The 21,772-nt window shown below is 39.2% G+C and overlaps 1 protein-coding gene across 3 annotated transcripts in view; it reads left to right on the forward strand.

Moving 5' to 3' along the window:
* The window catches only part of tmtc3 (transmembrane O-mannosyltransferase targeting cadherins 3), a 32,668-nt gene extending 14,968 nt beyond the window's left edge, over window positions 1-17,700 (forward strand). For all 3 annotated transcript variants that reach the window (XM_085283018.1, XM_085283017.1, XM_085283019.1), the window contains exons 7-14: window positions 1,447-1,699; window positions 4,318-4,466; window positions 4,676-4,796; window positions 4,965-5,076; window positions 11,363-11,466; window positions 12,141-12,310; window positions 12,550-12,776; window positions 14,694-17,700. In XM_085283018.1, the coding sequence (XP_085139144.1) occupies window positions 1,447-1,699; window positions 4,318-4,466; window positions 4,676-4,796; window positions 4,965-5,076; window positions 11,363-11,466; window positions 12,141-12,310; window positions 12,550-12,776; window positions 14,694-15,592 (2,035 nt within the window). In that variant the 3' untranslated portion in view covers window positions 15,593-17,700. The remainder of the gene's footprint in view (window positions 1-1,446; window positions 1,700-4,317; window positions 4,467-4,675; window positions 4,797-4,964; window positions 5,077-11,362; window positions 11,467-12,140; window positions 12,311-12,549; window positions 12,777-14,693) is intronic.
* The last annotated feature ends 4,072 nt before the right edge of the window (window positions 17,701-21,772 follow it).

Genomic DNA, 21,772 nt, shown 5'->3' on the forward strand with positions numbered 1-21,772 from the left:
CATGTGTTTCCTCCACCCTGCCATTAGTATGCTTCACTGTTGAACTTGGGGACTGCATCCTAATCTGAACAACAGCCTTTTTGTGGTACTTAATTGTATTACATGAATGTGCTGCGTAAAGTTGTTTAAACTTTAGCTGATGTACCTTAAATGTAACACACAGAACTATTAGTCATCATTGGAAGGTTTTTAACTATTTTTAAACACAATTTACAATAGGTCCTTTGTAATGTAGCTGATAAGTTTCATGGTAAATCTCTTTAAAACACAGAGCCAGATGAATGACAGATATTTAATGCCCAAATTCCTATAATATGGAGCTATTGTTGGGATATTCTAAGAGGTTAGAACACCATAAAAATGCCAGATTAGTAATAATTCAACTAGATTATGCATTTATTGAGCCTAAACTGTCTTGGAATTGTCTGCACAGGATTGAGCCTAATGCCATTTGACAGGAAAGATAAGATCCAGTTCCTAGAGGGCCTAATCCTCTAGTTATAATCCTCAAGCTGTCTCCGATTGTCTGAGACGATTTCTGTGTTCAAGCCATAACAATACCACACCTTTAGATTATAAAATCCCCAGCTGTGATTATTTTGGACTGAAACGCCTCTGTAAAGCAAGTTTGGGCAATGTGCTTTGCCCAAACAGTTCAGATACAAAACACTCCTGCGGTTCCTATTGTAGCGTCTTTACTGGCAGCTGCATAGATAAACCCAGAGACCATCTTGTTATGAGATCACACCACCAGTAGCGACTGTTCATCATATTGGTAATTTGAACTATAAACACTTTGAGATTCCTTTAGAGCAAGGGTGTCAAACTCATTTTCACAGAGGGCCACATCAACATAATGGTTGGCCTCGAAGGGCCAGAGTAACACTATGAATGTAACAAAATACAATGTAATTTAAAATATACGAAATCACCCTTGTTTATATTCTTAGATAACCGTTTCTGTATTAAATTCTGTATGCATTGAAGTCAAGGGGGGCAGGACTATGGCACAACCAGCGTACGACAGAAGTGTAGTGATTTATGTAGATTTGTGTTGTGTCCTGGAAGAATTTCATTTGTCAGATAGAAAACACTTAAACTTAGATACAATACAAATACACTACAGTATAATATTGTATTGCACACTATTATATACACTCCCACATTTCATGACATCTATGGTTTTCCTTATTTTTTTCACCCTCCACATTTATTATATACTTTATTTCAAGAAGAATATAATGTGATCCACAGCATCTGATATCAAAAATAAAATATAAATTCTGAATCATTTTTCTTTACTTGTTTTGCAGTAATTTGATCCTTCCAATCAGATAGAATAAAGCATTCATGATTTAAGAATTTCATGATAACACCAAGGAAAGGGAAAGTGGATAATATGTAATGTTTATCATCTCCTTCTCTCCCTATGTAATGTTCTTGCAGATTTGATAACCCTGCAGCAGTCAGCACTACACCCACCAGACAACTGACTTTCAACTACCTACTTCCTGTAAATGCATGGCTCCTGCTGAATCCCTCAGAGCTCTGTTGTGACTGGACTATGGGCACAATCCCCCTGGTGGAATCACTTGTAGATCTGCGTAACCTGGCTACACTAGTATTTTACATTTTTCTAGGACTGCTTGCTTATCACAGTCTGCGATACAGACACAGTTCTGCCAAGACAGTCATCATGGTGAGAGAAAATGTGGTTAAATTGTGTGTGTGTGTGTGTGTGTGCGTGCGTGCGTGCATGCGCGCGTGTGCGCGTGCATGTACATTTTTATTTTTTTCACAAAAATAAACGAGACAGTTAGGCAGTTCTGAAAACTAAAGTGTTACCTCTGCTTGGTCAGGTTGTAATCAGTTTGATGCATCATCTCCACATCCAGTGTGGGCATATGAGCCCCAGACTTAAATATACCCACCGTCCTGTTTCACTGTGGGTTTGATATATTGCATTTTATTCTGTTTTGTTAGTCTCCTTACATTAACTCTTCTGCTACTGCCACAAATCTAAAACTTGTAATTATTTATATTATTTCTAGCCACCCACTGTGAAATATTAATGTCTTGTCCAACCCCAAGTGTTTGGCCCTTTTTTTTTTTTCTCCTGAGACCACTGCTAAAAGCCGTCTTTTGACAGTACTTCTGCTGATTGGATTTTGGCCTTCATTATTTTTTGTATCTGTGATAAGAGAGCTTTTCTGTTTCCCAGTAAACAAAGCTTAAGGTATTCGTCTTCTGGTGGTGTGGCCTTGACCAGTGACAGGCTTTTATTTGTTGCTGAAAAGCAGAAGCCCTTTGACATATAAAACTTTAATAGAACACATAACACAAATATATCTATGTTTTCCTTCATTTTGTTGAAAAATAGTGAAATGGCAATTGGATTTGAATGGAATTGGAAATGTATAGGATCATAAATGTCTCCTTTTCACATCTTCTGTTTTTAAACATTCCCAAATCCTTATTTCTAGCTTTACATCAAAATAACACACAACAAAATAATAGATTTTCAGTACTGTAAGACTTTTGAACAGCACTCTTTATAACCATTGTTCTTAAGTATTTAGGAAAGTTTGGAGGTCAGTAAAAAGAAAAATCAAAAGTATTACTAGTGAGACATATGACCAACAAAATGTGGTTTCCTTTCTTGGGGAACATAGCAAGGTTCTTGAAGTATTTGCACAATATTGACTTCAATTCAATTCAGTTTTAGTTATATAGCAACAGTTGCCTCAAAGTGCTTTATATTGTACAGTATTCATTGTACTCAACTCAAAATACAACAGTATTTTGAGTTGAGTATCTGTAATAGCCTAAGCATATGATCTGCATTGGCCAAAATAGTTTTTAGTTTTTTTTGTTCTTTTTTTTTGGGGGGGGGGGGTTGTTTTTTTGTTTTAATAGCATCTGTCTGCTTGTGGGGAAAAGAATAACATGCTGACTTGAATTACTTTCTACTACATTCTAACTGTAGGCCCTTTATCCCCCTCTGTAGTGCCCTGGGTTCACATTGCATACAGTTTGCATAGCTTAATGGGATGTAAACAGATTCTAAGTACTAGAACTCATTTTTGTGTGTGTGTGTTTTTTTTTTTTTGTTTGTTTTTTTTAAATGCAAAGTACCATAGAAGAGCCCTGACTTTAGAATAAAAAGCTAAAGTGGTTCCTATTGGGTAGTGGCTCAACATACAACCTGATGCAATAGTTTACCATTATGTTTTGTGTGTGTTTGTGTGTGGGGGGGGGGGTTGTTGTTTGTTTTCTTTTAAGACAAATTTTATTACCACTCTTTGTGTATATTTAGCTTTTTTCGGCAAATGAAGTTGGCCAGCAGAAATGAGCAATGAAACACAAGTTCTTAGTTGAGCTTTGAAGGGATGAATGGGTGGTGAATGTTTACAGAGGTACATAGAAACAAATTAGCATGTGTTGTGCAATAGGTTCATTGTTCTCATGCTTAAAGGTCAGTAAACTTGCTCACAATATTGCTCTAAGCTTCAGCTTTAGAAAGGGGAACACAAGTCAGCACAAAACACTGAATTATGACCTTTTGCATTGTTTATTCTGGTTTGCTAAGAGCCTTTTGGAAAATGTTGCATAACAATATCATAACACATTAACATACTGCATCACTACAAGGTTGCCAGCTGTCTAACATGGAGCATGAGATATTAATAAATAGTTTTAGACAACCACTGTCCACTGAGGAGCCCCATTCTAGATTGTAGATTTGCTGCAGGAACTATCACAGAGTCAGTTTTTAGTGCTGAACTTGGTGGCATTGTGGCTAATGTGACATCAGTTTTACCTTTTAGGTGGGTTTTTTTGAGGGGGGAGGTGGTTTTGGGTTTTTTGTTTGTTTTGTTTTTGTTTTTTAAATTAATCCTTTTGTAGATAGACAGACAGTAAATGTCATTCCTATATCGTCATGTAGCAAGCTTTTAAAGAGTGCTTTAGGTGTTCACTGGTGAAGAACATGAAGCTAACCTGTTTGTCATACAAAGATGAGAAATCCTGCAAATTATTGTAAGTTTTACAAATTACAGATTTTAACCTAACCACCTGCTACCTACAAGTGAATGAAGTATTAATGAACTTCTGAGATTTAAACATTAAAAGAGCTGCCAAATTGAACACGTCAAAATCCAGTTTTCTTGTTTTTAGACACAGACTTTTTTTTCCCCTTAGGTCCGTCTCCATGATAATTTCTGAGTGTTCAAGTATTTCAAAAAAAGAGCTCTGAGCTTGTCATATGAACTGACATATTATTTCTTTCTTTTGTGCGTGTTTGTGTGTGTCCTGCAGGCCCTGTCTTTGATTGTCCTGCCTTTTATTCCAGCATCCAACCTCTTCTTCCCTGTGGGGTTTGTCGTAGCAGAGAGAGTACTTTATGTTCCCAGTATGGGGTTCTGTGTTCTTGTTGCACATGGATTCAAGATGATCTCACATAAAGGGTAGGTTCTTGTCCAAAATGACGTTTAAAAGAAGAATCCCTCAGAAGTGCAAAACTGTTTGTGAAATTATGAGTTTCTGTTTGTGGTTACACTTTTACCCTTTTTTGTTTTTTTGTTTTTTAATATTGGTGCAGATATTTAGGTTTTGTGAAGATTGTGAAAATGTATATTTAAAATTACATTGATCTGCTTAATAATGTCCTTTGTAGACAATTGAAGAAGATTTCCTGGTTGATGATTGGACTGCTGCTAACTACGTACACAGTGAAAACTTTTCATAGAAATTGGGACTGGGAGTCAGAATATACTCTCTTTACATCTGCCTTGAAGGTATGATGGAAATGCTGTTTTTGTGGTGGCAGAGTGTCATGTCAGTTTGCCAATGTCTGTAAACACCTTGTGATTAAAAATTTTGAGTAAACCAGAATTAATCATCCACTCACAAAACTGACGAATGTTTATTATCGTTATGTCTCTTTTAATTTGTCATCTACTCAGGTTAACAAGAACAATGCCAAGTTGTGGAATAATGTTGGCCACGCTTTAGAAAATCAGAACAATTATGCAAAGGCTTTGCGGTATTTTCTCCAGGCTACTCGAGTCCAACCAGGTGAGACGCTTTGATGTCATTCATAAATCATTGAAAAAGGAAGGATGGTTTCATGGAAGTGATGAAAAATCCACTACAGTTTGCAAAATTCTTTCTTAAGAAGATCAACAAATAGTTGATCTTCTTACAAACTATTTGTTTTTTTTGGTGGAGGATACCAAATGAGGTTACAGTATTTTTCTTTGTGTTGAGAGTAACTGTTTTACTTGTTGTTCTACCTGTTCCAACAGGTATACAAAAACAGAAACACCGTATAATACAGTATAACTGCTTTAAACACTAATATTAAATGAAAAAGACCCAGAAGTGTAGACATTCAGCTTTAGTTTAGTGGGTTGAATAAAAAGATTGCATAAAAATGTGAGGAACTAAAGCATTTTTAAATACAATCTCTTCATTTCAGGGACTCAACTTAAGTAACTAAAAATAAAATTTCATTTCTAATGAAACTTCATTTCAAATACTTAGTTGGGTTTCCTCCATTTTAACGCCAGGTCTATACTGCAGCAGCTTTCAGTTGCTTTTTGTTTGTGTGCCTTTCTGTCCGAAGCTTAGTCTTCAACACGCGAAATACATGCTCGATTGGGTTAAGATCAAATGTCTGACTTGGCTATTCAAGAATATTCCACTTCTTTGCTTTAATAAACTCCTGGGTTGTTTTGGCTGTATCTTGTGAAATGCCTCCCAATTATTTAACTTCATTCAGCTCATTTTGGGCAGACAATAGGTCTCTAAATACTGCTCTAAAAATTGCTTTCTTTCTCAGGATGTACCAAGCTTTAAATTTTGTCACTCCTAATATTGTAGCAATTTCTCAGATGGGTTTTTCTGTTTTCAGAGCTTAAGGGTGGCTTGTTTCACCTGCATGGAGAGCTGCTCTGACCGCATGTTGTCGGTTCACAGCACAGTCTTTCAGATGGAAGCACCAGACCTCAGATCAGCTCCAGGCCTTTTATCTGCTTAATTGATAATGACAAAACAAAGGAATTGCCCACACCTGCCCATGAAATGGCCCCTGAGTCAACTGTCCAATTACTGTAGGTTCCTTTAAAAAGAGGGTTGCACATGTTAAAGAGCTGAAATTCCTAAACCCTTCGTCCAATTTGAATGTGGATACCCTCAAAGGAAAACTGTGTCCATGTCCACTATATAACTGTAATTAGAATATGTTTCAGTGAGAGAGAGAGATCCTATTCTTGCCATTAACCATGGTGAGCATGAAAATGTTTGTTGATTGAAAAAGAATCAAAGAAAAATCCCTTACATTGTTCAGCTGCTCTTTCTATTGTTTATGGTAGACTAAACCATCTATCAGTCTACATGAAGGAAATTAGCCTTTGTGCTCTAGCCCAGCGGTCCCCAACCCCCGGCCTTGGACCGGTACCGGTCTGTGAGTCGTTTGGTACCGGGCCGCGAGAGTTGAGGCTCAGGTGTGAAATGTATGGTTTTCAGGGTTTTTATTGGTTTTCGGCGTTATTTTGTTATCGTTTTTATCGTTTACTCGGTTTTCCTGGGTCTGTTCACGTGTGTTATGAATAAATCTTCTTTTTTTCGGTACCGGTACTAGTTTTATATTGTTGTATTTATCCGCAACACCTTAAAGGCCGGTCCGTGAAAATATTGTCGGGCATAAACCGGTTCGTGGCGCAAAAAAGGTTGGGGACCGCTGCTCTAGCCCATTAGTGCTCTACCCATGGTGTAGCCAAAAAGACCCATAACAGTCCTCAGGCCTATTTACTTTTCTGCCAGAAACCATGTTTTATGTCTGTCATGTAAATAACCTCAGTTTCACTGGTGGCTGGATACAACTGCAAGAAAGTAATTCTAGCTTGAGATGGTCAGAGGTTCTCATTGTACTTCTCATAACATTGTTCATTTTTCAATTTGTAGGAATAGTAAGCAAGTACAAGTCATTGTGCTTTTTGATTATCTTATTTCAGGGTATGATTTTTGCTAATTTTGTTTGTCATGTAGAAGTATTTGTAAGGTTTTTTGTTTTGTTTTTTCTTTCGTATTTAAAAATGCACACAGCAACTATTGTACAATAGTTGCACTTACACAAGATACCATTTTTCCTCTTCAAATTCAAACAGCAAATCAAGGAAGCTTATACAGTGTGTGAAATGCTTATTTGATTCCCTGCTGAGTTTTTCTCCCTTGCAAACAAATGAATAATCTAAAATTTTTATGGTAGTTTCATTTTATTGGAGAGCGACAGAATGTCAACTAAAAAACAAATCCAAAGGTGTCCGCATGTCACGGAGTAAAATAAGTACTTGATCTCTAAGCAAAATATGACTTAGTACCCTAGTATTTTTTTGTACGGTAAGATTGTTATTGGAGCACTTTTGCCTTTATTGGATTGTGGAGCAATGAAGGACAGGAAATTATTAAGAAAGAGAGAGGCCTCTCTAAATCCTTTGTTTGTTGGCTTCTGCTTGGCATCTCAAAGCTTCAGTTCCCTTGACAGATTTTCTATAGGATTAAAATCTGGATGTACTCCACTCCATGACCTTAATGTGCTTCTTCTTTAGCCACTCCTTTGTTGCCTTGGCAGTATGTTTTCGGTCATTGTAATGCTGGAAGAACCATCCAAGACCTTTCTTCAGTGTTCTGGCTGAGAAAAGGTTCTCATCCAAATTTTTACAGTATACGTTCCATCCATTGGCCCCTCAATGCAATAAGTTGTCAATACACTTGGCAGAAATACAGCCTCAAAGGTTAATGTTTCCACCTCTGTGCTTGATTGTGGGGATGGGGTTCTTTGGGTCATACTCAGCATTTCTCTTTTTTCAAACACAACTGATGATAAAGAGCTTGATTTTGATTTCATCTGACCACAGCACTTTCTCCCAAACCTTCTCTGAATCATTACGTGTTAAATGGCAAGGTTAAGACAGGCATATAGATCTGCCTTCTTGAATAGGGGGACACTTGTGGGCACTGCAAGATTTCAGTCCATCACGGCGTAGTGTGTTACCAGTGGTGTTCTTGGTGACTGTGGTCCCAAGCACCTAACAAGCACAGACAGCCAGGATGTAGTTTTGGGCTGATCTTCCACCTTTCATGTAATGTATTTTTTCTGGATTTTTAGCTGATATGTTGTCTCTCTATTAAAATGAAACTACCGTAAAATTTAGAGACTTCATTTCTTATAAACTTATAAATTCAGCAGGGGTTTAAATAATTATTTCCCCACTGTAGGTAATCACTGCTTACATTATTGCTTGACTCTTCCAAAAACTCTTAACAGCTATGTCACGTGGTAAGCCAGTAATGTGACTTCAGATTGCATTGATAGTGTATCATAAACTGTTTGAACTACTGGTTCCAACCTTTTTCATTTAAGTTTTAGTAAAGTAGGAACTTGTTTTAACAAAGGATATTGTGCATTGCTCAAAAGACCTAAGCTGTCTGTTAATGCATTTGCTTGTTTTCCTATAGTCAGGGGAACAAAAACAATCAATGGGAAATTGTAAAATTAGATTAAAAATAAAGGGGGACAGACGACAATAGACTAAAGCATGGCAAAGATTCAAAGAAAAAACACAGAATATTGAGAAATTAAATGTAGGCTCCATCAAATGGGCTGCAAATTCACATGTAACACGGTGTTTTTGTGTAATGAAGTTAACTCAATGATTTAATTCAGCAGGTAGTTTAGAAGAAATGAAAAGGGTGACTGTTGGAAGATTAAATGCTTACATAGTAACACTCTTGGCTAAAAATATGACCAAAAAATCCCCTGGACAGCTAGTTCAGTTGAAAGTCCAACAAGCTTTTTTTTTTTTTTTAACTTCTCTTGACACATACAGTGGGGCAAAAAAGTATTTAGTCAGCCACCGATTGTGCAAGTTCCCCCACCTAAAATGATGACAGAGGTCAGTAATTTGCACCAGAGGTACACTTCAACTGTGAGAGACAGAATGTGAAAAAAAAATCCATGAATCCACATGGTAGGATTTGTAAAGAATTTATTCGTAAATCAGGGTGGAAAATAAGTATTTGGTCAACAACAAAAATACAACTCAATACTTTGTAACATAACCTTTGTTGGCAATAACAGAGGTCAAACGTTTACTATAGGTCTTTACCAGGTTTGCACACACAGTAGCTGGTATTTTGGCCCATTCCTCCATGCAGATCTTCTCGAGAGCAGTGATGTTTTGGGGCTGTCGCCGAGCAACACGGACTTTCAACTCCCGCCACAGATTTTCTATGGGGTTGAGGTCTGGAGACTGGCTAGGCCACTCCAGGACTTTCAAATGCTTCTTACGGAGCCACTCCTTTGTTGCCCGGGCGGTGTGTTTTGGATCATTGTCATGTTGGAAGACCCAGCCTCGTTTCATCTTCAAAGTTCTCACTGATGGAAGGAGGTTTTGGCTCAAAATCTCACGATACATGGCCCCATTCATTCTGTCCTTAACACGGATCAGTCGTCCTGTCCCCTTGGCAGAAAAACAGCCCCATAGCATGATGTTTCCACCCCCATGCTTCACAGTAGGTATGGTGTTCTTGGGATGCAACTCAGTATTCTTCTTCCTCCAAACACGACGAGTTGAGTTTATACCAAAAAGTTCTACTTTGGTTTCATTTGACCACATGACATTCTCCCAATCCTCTGCTGTATCATCCATGTGCTCTCTGGCAAACTTCAGACGGGCCTGGACATGCACTGGCTTCAGCAGCGGGACACGTCTGGCACTGCGGGATTTGATTCCCTGCCATCGTAGTGTGTTACTGATGGTGACCTTTGTTACTTTGGTCCCAGCTCTCTGCAGGTCATTCACCAGGTCCCCCCGTGTGGTTCTGGGATCTTTGCTCACTGTTCTCATGATCATTTTGACCCCACGGGATGAGATCTTGCGTGGAGCCCCAGATCGAGGGAGATTATCAGTGGTCTTGTATGTCTTCCATTTTCTGATGATTGCTCCCACAGTTGATTTTTTCACACCAAGCTGCTTGCCTATTGTAGATTCACTCTTCCCAGTCTGGTGCAGGTCTACAATACTTTTCCTGGTGTCCTTCGAAAGCTCTTTGGTCTTGGCCATGGCGGAGTTTGGAGTCTGACTGTTTGAGGCTGTGGACAGGTGTCTTTTATACAGATGATGAGTTCAAACAGGTGCCATTCATACAGGTAACGAGTGGGGGACAGAAAAGCAGCTTCTTACAGAGGACGTTACAGGTCTGTGAGAGCCAGAGATTTTCCTTGTTTGAGGTGACCAAATACTTATTTTCCACCCTAGTTTACGAATAAATTGTTTACAAATCCTACCATGTGAATTCATGGATTTTTTTTTCACATTCTGTCTCTCACAGTTGAAGTGTACCTCTGGTGCAAATTACTGACCTCTGTCATCATTTTAAGTGGGGGTACTTGCACAATCGGTGGCTGACTAAATACTTTTTTGCCCCACTGTAGTTAATAGGCAGTCAGTTGTTATGAGTCCATTCATTTTACTCTAAGATCTCATGACTGCAGTCAAACAGGCCAAAAGTATAATCCTACTATCTAAAGCAGGGGTGTCAAACTCAAATACACAGTGGGCCAAGATTCAAAACTGGAACAAAGTCGCGGGCTAACGTTAATATTTATTGAAAAAAAAAATCTTCCTCCAGATATAAGAATGAATCTTTTCTTATGGACTCAAATAAGTTTTGAATATGAATATGGAACAAGCAAAGCTTAATACTAAACAATATATATATTAGCTGTATAATACCAGTAGGCCAGCTCTAATAGTAATTTGGTATGGCTTCGCGGGCCAAATGTAATTAGGCTGCAGGCCAAATTTAGTTTGACACCTATGATCTAAAGTGTATCATTTCGATATCTTGGGCATCTGTCTGTGTTTTTGTTTTTTTTTTCATTTGTGCTTAATGCCTTAGTTTAGAGGAAGCCTACCATAAACTGAGATATCCACAGCTTTGCCGGTTCATCACCCACAAGTGTTTCCCCAAGATTAGCAATGTAAACACATTTTCCCAGCGAGGATTTCCTGCTCTGCTAATCAAGCATCAGTTCTGGCTTTACAAACTGACCTCTTTTAAAGTTTAATTTTTCTTACGTCTTCCTAGAAGGATTAAATAAGCTCCTCAAAATAATGTTGCTTGTTTTGTCTTACACTATTGATGGTATAGTTGAAAATCATTTATATTTTCTAGTCATGTTTAGCATTAGTTGGTATTTAATATAGTCATGTTTAGTAAATGTGTTAAAACACACATAAACAGATGGAGTAGGATTTTGTTTTCTCACTGCTCTTTCTCATTCTTGTTGCTGCAGATGATATTGGTGCTCACATGAATGTTGGAAGAACCTACAAGAATTTGAACAAGTCCAAAGAGGCAGAAGAGGCTTACTTGGTTGCCAAATCCCTCATGCCGCAGGTATTTAATCATTTGCTTTTTTTGTTTTTTTCTGCTTCCTTTTATGCAATTGTTACTCATTCCTGGCTGTAAGGTTCATTGTAGTCACTGTTTACCACCTGATGGTGGCAGATCATGCAGCATACAACAGCCTTTCAGTCATATCATGGAAAACTTTAATTATATATAACGAACGTGGGCATGATGTTGATGAATTATAGTTATTTTGCTTATTTAATTACAATGTTAGGATCAACACTTACAGGATTATTCCTGGCTCAGATATGGGGTTTCTGGGGTGACTATACCTTACATGGCAGAAACATTAAGTAAATATCCTTGTTATTTTAACTCCACTTTCAGTAAATAAGTAAACAACAATTAACAAAACTGGTTGAAAAAGCAAAAATAACTTTCTTATAATGCAAACTTTTACTGGGGGTACCAAGTTCTTCTATTCAGGAAAACAACCTTCCCAGGATAAAAGCAATGATAGTGATAAGAGGTATAGTTGCAAGTTGCATTACCCAGAAAGGCCTGAGCCAAAAAACAGGGACTAGAAATCTGCATTAAAATCTAATCTCTCATAACAGACTGTAATATGATGATTTTTTTCCACTCCCTTCAAATTCTCTACTTTATTTGATGTTACACAAGCTTTGATTCTAATGAAATGTTGTTTGTCCACACATTAGGTTATTCCTGGTAAGAAGTATGCGACGCGTGTTGCCCCAAACCATCTCAATGTTTACATAAACCTAGCAAATCTGATCCGGGCCAATGATTCGCGACTGGAGGAGGCTGATCAGCTCTACCGGCAAGCAATAAGCATGAGACCAGACTTCAAACAAGCTTACATCAGTAGGCAAGTTTTGTTTTGATTTTTTTTAAACTCTTTATCTGTCAGATAAAGAGTTAAAATGGCACACATATTCTTTAATAAATGAATAAAATCTTGATCTTAAATGTATTACTGTCAAAGATTTGTACTGAGACATTCCCCTTATCTCAAATTTTGTTGGTCAAGTAATGTAGTAATGTGTTAGTGTTTTTTGCATTATCACCTCTATATGTATTTATTTATTTGTTTTCTTTTTGACTCAGAGGGGAACTGCTTCTCAAGATGAACAAGCTTACAGAAGCCCGGGATGCCTATCTCAGAGCCTTGGAGCTTGATCGCACCAATGCTGACCTGTGGTATAACCTGGCCATCGTCTACATTGAGATGAAAGACCCATCTGAAGCCCTGAAGAACTTCAACCATGCTCTGGAGCTCAACCCACGCCACAAGCTGGCACTCTTTAACTCAGCACTTCTCATGCAGGAGTCTGGTGAGTGTAATGAAGATATAAATAATTTAAGCATGATTGTTCCTCATAAGAGGAATGAGGAGAGCCTTACTTGTCACTTGTTAAAGGAAATAACCTTGTATTACCTTTAGGGTGTAACCAGATGCTTATTTTGAAGCGCACACTGCATGTACTGACAGATGTTCTTAGCCAAGTTTCTGTTCATTCATCCTTCATCAGCTCAGTGATAAAAGTGTTTACTAGTTTCTCCACCCCTGTATTTTTTATTTTTTTTAAACACAGATGGCAAAACCATAATATCAGTTGTAATGACTCAGCATGGGAAAAGAAACACAACTCACAATAATTTCTATTGAGAGCTCCATTAGGTTTTCTTAGTGTACAGGTGATTAGCTGACCTGCTGGTCATATTAACTTTATACTAGACAGACACTGTGTACTGGTCATAAACACTGTTATTTACTTTAAATCCATCAGCGAACAGCAAACTAACCTGTTTATCCTGCACCAACTTGCAGAGTATTTCCATTCAACCGTTAAATAACACAGTTGATCTACCTTTGTTTGTTTTGCAGCAGATTTCACAATATCACAAAAAAAACAATGTCACATGTACGACCCAGAATCTGATTTTAAAACATGAGGACTTGCGCTTTAAATTTCCATTTTATCAAATCTAACTTCTCTTCTTCCTCTCTTCTCCTGTCTTTGTACATCATTACTTCCCACCTCTGTTTTTAAATGACCCACCAAACTGCTGCTGGAACATTGCTGCCGCAGGTCAATCAGAACGCCTTACTGATTGTAAGGGGCTAAACATATCAAGTACAGCACTTTTTAAAAAATATATATATATATTTCGTGCAAAATTATTTGAAAAACACTAGCAATTACTTTATTAGTTAAGTTCATCAGAGCACGTTTCCACTTTCCTTTTGTTTCACCTTGTCAAACAGTTTGTATTTCGGGGAATTCTTGGTTCAACAGGTCTGGCAATAATCGGCCTGGCTCTAGCAAATGAAATCGAATTCAGCTTTTCAAAAAATGGATGCATTATGATTAGTTGAGATAATCTTTTTTTTCCTGAATAAATTCGATTGTCATTTTAAAAAAATTCCATTTTGTTTTTACTCAGAGTATCTTTGTCTAATATTAAGATTAGTTTTATGCAAATGTGCAAAAAGAACAAAAGATCCAGAAGGAGGCAAATATTCATTTTCCCTGTGTAAGAGTTGCGAGTTGGCAGGAGCCTATCCCAGCTACCATGGATAAATGGATGCAAGGATGGACAGATGGATAGCTCTGTATACGATCCATTGTCAGTTCTGACACCAAGACCAATAAGTCCACAATCTTTTCTACCGTAGATAAATAGACATGCATTGTAAGACAAATTAATTTCAATAAAGGTTAGCTTAACAGTGTGCTGTTGTAAAATAGACTGTCCTAGCATCCAGTACAGTCTCTCATAAATTCTACAGTCTGATTTTTAAATAAGCTGAAAACCCATGCACATATTAACTCTCACAAACCTCCATCCCTCAGGTTTTTGAATTGTGGATTCCATACTAATATATCAATATTAGCAAATATTTGGGGGAGAAAAGTCAATTAATCCACATTTCAATACATGAAAAACCTTGGTTCAATCACTGGTGGTGCTGACTATCCACTCAGTGCCCTTAAGTGATTGTGGAAAAGAGACATAACAAAATCACAAAACCTCAAACTGTAAAAAAAGATTGCAGTAAACATGATTTACAAAGTTTGTTTCCAATGGATTTTGTCACATTTAGCCATTATTGTTTTAAACTTTTTCATACCAGCTAAGGGTAAACAAAATCTTGCACAATGCACATAAAAGCACCTTTTGTGGTTGAATATCAACGTTTGATTACCCAAATTCACCCTGTGCTTTGTGTCTGTTTCCTGTGACAGGTGAGCCCAAGTTCTGGCCTGAGGCCAACCGTCGATTCCTCACCTATGTGGAGGAGGAGCCTGACGATGCCAATGGCTATTTCAATCTTGGCATGCTGGCCATGGATGCAAATGAAAATGCAGCAGCTGAGCGGTGGATGCGCAAAGCCATTGGTCTGCAGGCTGGTTTCCGCAGTGCTCTGTTTAACCTAGCTTTGCTCTACTCTCAATCAAAACGTGAAGTCGACGCATTACCTGTGTTGGATGAGTTGCTACACCACCATCCAGAGCACATCAAGGGCCTAATCCTTAAGGGTGACATCCTCATGAATCACAAGAAGGACACCCGTGGTGCTAAGGCCTGTTTTGAGCGTATTTTACGCATGGACCCCACCAATGTCCAAGGGAAGCACAACTTGTGCGTGGTCTACTTTGAGGAGCGCGACCTGCCACGGGCCGAGCGATGCCTGGAGGAAACGCTGGACCTGGCACCAAATGAGGAGTATGTGCGTCGCCACTTGAGTATTGTACGTAGTAAAATGGCTGCCATGAGTGCAGCAGGCCGACCACTGTCTTCAGCTACCACTGAAGGAGCAACCACGGAGGGGGTAGCTGCATCATCCAAGGAGGAAGTGCTGCAGAGTGTTAAGGAGGGCACGGAAGAGGCTGCTGCGGGTGGAGAGGAAGGGAGGGGTGTTGATGCAGTTGGAAAGGAGGTTGGGGATGAGAAGAATGAGCGGAAATCCTCTACAGAAAGTGTCAGAGGTGTGGGTGTGGACCAATCAAAATCTTTAGATAATAGCCAGTCTGACAAGCGGACTAAGGGTAAGTCCACGAAGGACATTAAAGATATAGAGAAAAAAAGAGCAGCTGCCTTGAAGAGACTAGAGGAGATTGAGCGCATATTGAGTGGTGATTGACATTGTTGCCATTTTTAGCTGGACTACTTTTCCGGAGCTCTTTAATGCTCCAACTAAGACTTCTCCCCTTTAGCAATGTGTAATCATAATCAATTATCACTTTATTTCTTTGATTTATCTGCTTTCACAGGCCACTCAGTATTGTCTGCTGGTTTAACATGAATTATTTAAGGGAAATTTTGATCTGCACATGAAATTCACAACATTAACAGTAAAATTAAGCACAAAGCAAACTTGGGATGATCTATTTAAAGCTTATGTAGATGCCTATGTGTGCATATGTGCTTTATCTGAATGGGATCACATATCATAGATCGGTAGTAGTTTGTTTTTTCATTTGTAATCATTGTTTATCACTGGATTTTTTTTTTTTTTTTTTTTGTCTCACCAAGATGTGAGTCATTGCGCTATTGTTTTTAAAAACAGAATGATTGTATCGTGGACAATTAAGGGAAGTGACATGTTTGGCAGATTTCCTCAAAGCAGGATTATATCTGCAGAGTTTGCCCCCTCAAAATAAAACATACAGTGAACAAAATGACTCCATACTACATTGACATCAATCTACATATGTGTATTCCATTGCAGCAACATTTGTTAATCTTTATTGATCTCACTCAGTACTTCCTGCTACTGCAGTCTTTACCTCAAAATTTCATTGTGAACCTATCTAAAGATATTTATCTTATTCCTTTTGTCACATTACCCATCCCTCCCCCTAACATCTCTACAGCTGGCTCCTATGCTTCAGACACCATGGCCCCATTAGAGATGTTTTGGATGTCTTGGGGTTTTTTGTTTTGTTTTGTTTTTTTTGCTTTTTCCCCCTCCGTCTTTCCCAGTAAACTCCCATAGACATTGCTTTGACATTGGCGAGACCCATTTTATATGACCGTCAACAGTGACGCACGGTCATCCTCAGCGTCATGCGTTCTTCATTTGCCAAAGGTCCTTTCACATCAGAAGAAAGGGGGAGGGGGGGATTTTCAGAGCACATTTGAAAATCCATCCAAAAATGGATCTCCCGACACACTTCTCTGCAGTCATGATTTTTATTTTTTTGTTTTATCTTGCTGGGACTGAAACATTGAGGTATTCAACATTTTCAAATTTTGATAATAGACCTTGTATTTGGAGGGGGGCGGGGGTTGTTTTTCCAGTATTTACAGCTATGTGATCAGTCGGATCAAAAATGCCCCGAAGTATCAACAATAAAACTACACTTGATCTGCTGGTGAACATGTGCACATAGTTTTTAGTTTGTTTGTTTCTTTTTGTTTTTTTTAAAGTGCACAGATTTCTCCCTCTTGTGTCCTTGGCTCTTTTTATTTTTATTTTTATTTTTTGTCATTACACCACTATAAAACCCTGTGGCTGATTGGCTACTGTTCAAGAGGTCTGATGCTTAAATCAGTAATGGTGAGGAAGTGACAAGCTTGAATACTACCTGGTACTGCAAATTGTTACTGTCACAGCCATCTACAGAAGCCATGATAGTCATGAAGAGCAGCCTATTGACTACATGTGGTTTCCTCTTCACAGTGCCGTAATTTGTTTCAGCAAATTGTTTTGCTTGGTACTTTTTTTTTTTTTTTTTTTAAATTTCAAATAGGAGATCTGATTACTGTAGATTAGGAGTATTGTAGTGGTACTACAAAATCTTGCTATGCATTGCGTGACCCTATGTACATACATTTACAGGATATTGTATCCAGTGTTATTTATTATTTTGGTATGCGCTAGATGTTTTTGTTTACCACTGGTAATTGTTTCATTTCAAGGTGCGTTATTTAGTCTCTGCAAATTTGTGTGTATCGTCACATGTTTGTTTTTTGTTTTTTTGTTTGTTTTTTAAAGTCCTGTATTTCAGTAGAGTTCATGTCAGTGTTAAACATGTACGAAATCATTCAACTGGCTGTCCAGTTAAACAAGTACAGTTTGGAACAAGGATGCATCCAGTTTGCCACGACTTCTGTTTCGCCTCATTTTGAGTAAATTTTTGTAAGATTTTTTTTTTTTTTTTTTTTTTTTTTGGTGGTTTTTTTTTTTTTTTTTTAATCTGTTGGTGGTGGGGGTGTCGGTTATTAAATAAAACTAGCTGAAAACTCTGTGCCTGTTCTTCTGTGTGTGTTACTAACGTACAGTAAATGTTCTTGAAATGGATTGATCCTACTGATTTGCTGCAGAAAATTTCAGTCTTTGAAAAAGGAAGCTATTGCTAGAGGTGCCTTAAACCTGTTTCTTCTAATGGGGGGGAGTCCTGTGGTTGCAAAAAGGTTCAAGGTTGTGTAGAAGTCTAAAGTAAACAAAAATTACAAAATTTAAAGAGTAATTTATTTTTTCCCCACTGCTGTTGAATTTAACTGCAGGGTGACATGCAAGGAGATGTTTTGATCGGTCTCATAACATTTCACCACAACAGTATGAAGCAAAAGTCAATTAGTCTGACCTGGGGTTGAAAAAAACAACTTTTGTACAGTGTAGGAATAAAACATCACATGACAACAAAGCAAGAATTCTTCAACACTTTGAACTGTGCCAGGGCCAAATCTGTCAGCCTGAGAGGAACAGAGTGTAACTGTCAGTAGCTGCCAGTCAAAATGTGCCTTTCATTCAGTGTGATGTAATGTTGGCCCCAAAGCCTTGTGCTGTCCAAATATACCGGCTGTGGGTTTTGAGATTATCTTGTCAAAAGATACGTGAAAAACTCTGAGATTTTTTTTTTTTTCACAAGAACTTTTCTTTTCAACCATAAAAACTGACTGCAAAGTCATATGCATTCAGGTTTTCATAATGTCACAGAAAGTGACCTTAGTGAAGGTTACAAATGATCGTCTTATGGCCTCTTACGGTGGATTCACTGTCCTGCTAGACCTCAGTGCAGTGTTTGATACTGTCGATCATAATATCCTTTAAGAGTGATTTATATCTGTGTTTCCCAACCACTGTGGCGTGGCACATAGGTGTGCTGTGAGAAATGACCAGGTGTGCCATGGAAGATTATCTGGTTCCACCTGATTAGTACTCTAAGCAATCGGCGTGAGTAACGGGTAAAGCAATTACATTCTCCTCCACTAGAGGGCACACTGAAGTTAATTATGGAGTTCCACAGGGTTCAGTGCTAGGACCAGTTTTGTTTATGCTTCACTTAGGCAGTATCATCGGAAGGTATAGTATACATTTTCACTGCTATGCAGATGACACAACTTTATCTATCCATGAAGCCAGATAACACGCACCAATTAGTTAAAATGCAGGAATGTCTTTCCTATTTCAGTAGCGGCCAGGCGAGATACTCTACAGCAGAGAACAGGAGCAGCGAGCATGTCATTCGTTCTGTCTTCCTTCTCTCACCCCAACCGGTTGCAGCAGATGGCCTGTTAAAGGGGAGTTTTTTTCCTTCCCACTGTTGCCAAAGTACTTGCTCATAGGAGGTCATATGATTGTTTTTCTCTAAGCATTATTCTAGGAATCACAAAGGATTAGAAAAATGTGTGCTTTATTGTCAGATTTCCAATCCATATTATACCTACAAGTCAAACATTTCCACTGTTAGGGATAGTTTTTCTTTATTTCTCACACATTCACTTAAAACAAAACAAACAAGCAAAATAAACATTTCTATTTCATATATTTTGCACGCAGTGTTGGGAAGGTTACTTTTAAAATGTATTCCATTACAGAATACAGAATACATGCCCCAAAATGTATTCTGTAACGTATTCCGTTACGTTACTCAATGACAGTAACGTATTCTGAATACTTTGGATTACTTAATATATTATCATGCTTTTTACAACAACGTGAATGTACTATTGCTGTGTGATTTATTACTATTACTGAAGGTCCGCGACTCCGAACCGTAGTAAAGGGACCTCTGACTAATACGACGGGGTCCCTGTCGGCGCGTAGCCGAAAAATAGCTTTACTTTGTTGTGTGGGTCAACTCTTCTTGCGAGAGACAGAGAGAGGCGTCGAAAGGCTGCTCCAACGGAACTTATTGTTTTCGGAGGAAAACACGAACACGGTGTACAGTCGAGTCTTAATAGCTTACTTACAACTGGGCTCGTCAGGCACTCTTCTTGGCTGCAGTGGTTATTATTATATTTACATGCTTCCAGCTCCCGTTTTTGCTCGATGACAACTCGTACCTTTCCACTCCCCTTTTTCTCCCTCCTCGCGCTCACAGACCCGTAACGTGTATGGCAGTCCATTCTCCCTGCAGCACGGACTACACTGCCCATGATGCTACATTCTTTAGAGCTATGCTTGTAGCATTCTGCCTGTTAGCTTAGCACAACAACAACAACAACGAAAAGGCGCTCTCTCACCCAGGAAACACACAGTCGCAGAGAGAGAGAGAGCATCGCCCTGTAACCATGGCAACCGTAACGCTGCCGCCTGGAACAAAGAATGTAGCTGTCAAACAAAACCCAAACAGTCCTGACCCGCGACAATACTAAACAGGAAAGTACCGCAGTGTAATCCATTTATTTCAACAAAGTAACTGTATTCTGAATACCACCTTTTTAAACGGTAACTGTAACGGAATACAGTTACTCATATTTTGTATTTTAAATACGTAACGGCGGTACATGTATTCCGTTACTCCCCAACACTGTTTGCACGGCGTGAACGCGTTAGCGCCGTGCAGCCCCACACACGGGGGCCATGGGCACGTTGTGTGCACTACCATCCAAAAACTAGAGGGGGAGGTATTCTGCACATGGCACATGCACAGACAGTGACTGAAAAATCTTCATCATGGGATACTACTAAAACAACACAGGGATCTTCAGAAGAGTTCCTCTCATAGCTGTTACATGACTGTGTAAACTGATTGATGCCACCATGATGAGAGTACACACAAACAACACACATAATTTGACTTTAATTGCCCACAAAACTGTCAACAGGAAGTGCAACGAAGAAAGTCTTCCAGTTGCTCCCAAACAGTACAACTGACACACAAAGGCTAAGAAAATGTTGCACAGATGAAATAACATGATGTTCAGTTTATTTATTTATTTATTTATTTATTTGGCTCTTTTGTCATCAGAATTGTTGTCTAAAGGCAAAGAAAGATGCCCAACGGATTTACTTTACCAAACTGACCATCCCAGCCTTGCCGTAATGGTCCATTTGATTCACCTTTTATTGTTTATTTTATTTTCACTTACTGAATACGGGACAGACTTGACTGGGGGAAAGAAGGGGAGAAAGAAAGAGGGAAAGAGAAACAGCTGAGAAGAGGGACGGGGGAGAAGGGCAAAAGACAAAAACCAACAGAACGGGCAGAAAAAAAAAAGCATATATCAATCACCTGGATCACCTGCTGAGAAAGAAAAAAGAAAACAAGCAGAAGAGAACAAGAGTAATAGAATAAACAACATCACAATGATATATGGGGATATGACAGTAAATACTAAATATTAAACATTATTGTGCAGCACATAAGATCAACAGAACACAGTGTGCTTTGAGGTAGGAGCCAAAAAGGGTGTAGTTTGTGGGTGTGATCACCCGTGTGTACACCTGTGAGCATGGACGCGCTTGTTTTTTTGTTTTTTTAAAAGGTTCCTTCATGTAATGATCTGCTAGAGGGTGTGGGGGGGCCACAGCCCCGTCCTCCAGGGTATGAAGCAGGTATGGAGGAGATCAAAACTCCAGACATCCAGAGGCCCCCAGAACACAAGAGACCAAGGAAGACCAACAGAGGGGCAGCCGCGCCACTGTCCCAGAAAGAGCTGAGGAGAGTCCCAGATGAGGGCTCACTCAGCAGCCGCGGAGCAGAAGCCAGGGGGAGTTGCAGTGACGCGCCCGTGAGCTCCGCCGGCAGCCAGCCGTGCCTGAGTGACCGAGCCCCAGGCCGAGAGGCCGGGGGCACCCCACCTCCGAAGTGGCCCGAGTGAGCCCCAGGCTCCAGGCCCCGATAAGCGGCCGCCAAGGAGTGAGCTGGTGTGTACCTGGACGCCCATCCCCGGACACAAAGAACCACCAACGCACCGACACCTGAGGGAGTCCGCCACTGGCAGGGGAAGTGGTGGTGGGGGGAGATAGGCCTCCAAACCTTGGAGGGCCTGAGATGCCATCACCAGTGTGTGAATGTGTGCGTGAATGGGTGGATGACTGGATATGTAAAGCGCTTTGGGGTCCTTAGGGACTAGTAAAGCGCTATAT

Source organism: Mchenga conophoros, linkage group LG7, assembly GCF_057382185.1.
Source record: "Mchenga conophoros isolate Kocher_MC1m ecotype Shallow Benthic linkage group LG7, M_conophoros_male_GT1.1, whole genome shotgun sequence".
NCBI lineage: Eukaryota > Metazoa > Chordata > Actinopteri > Cichliformes > Cichlidae > Mchenga > Mchenga conophoros.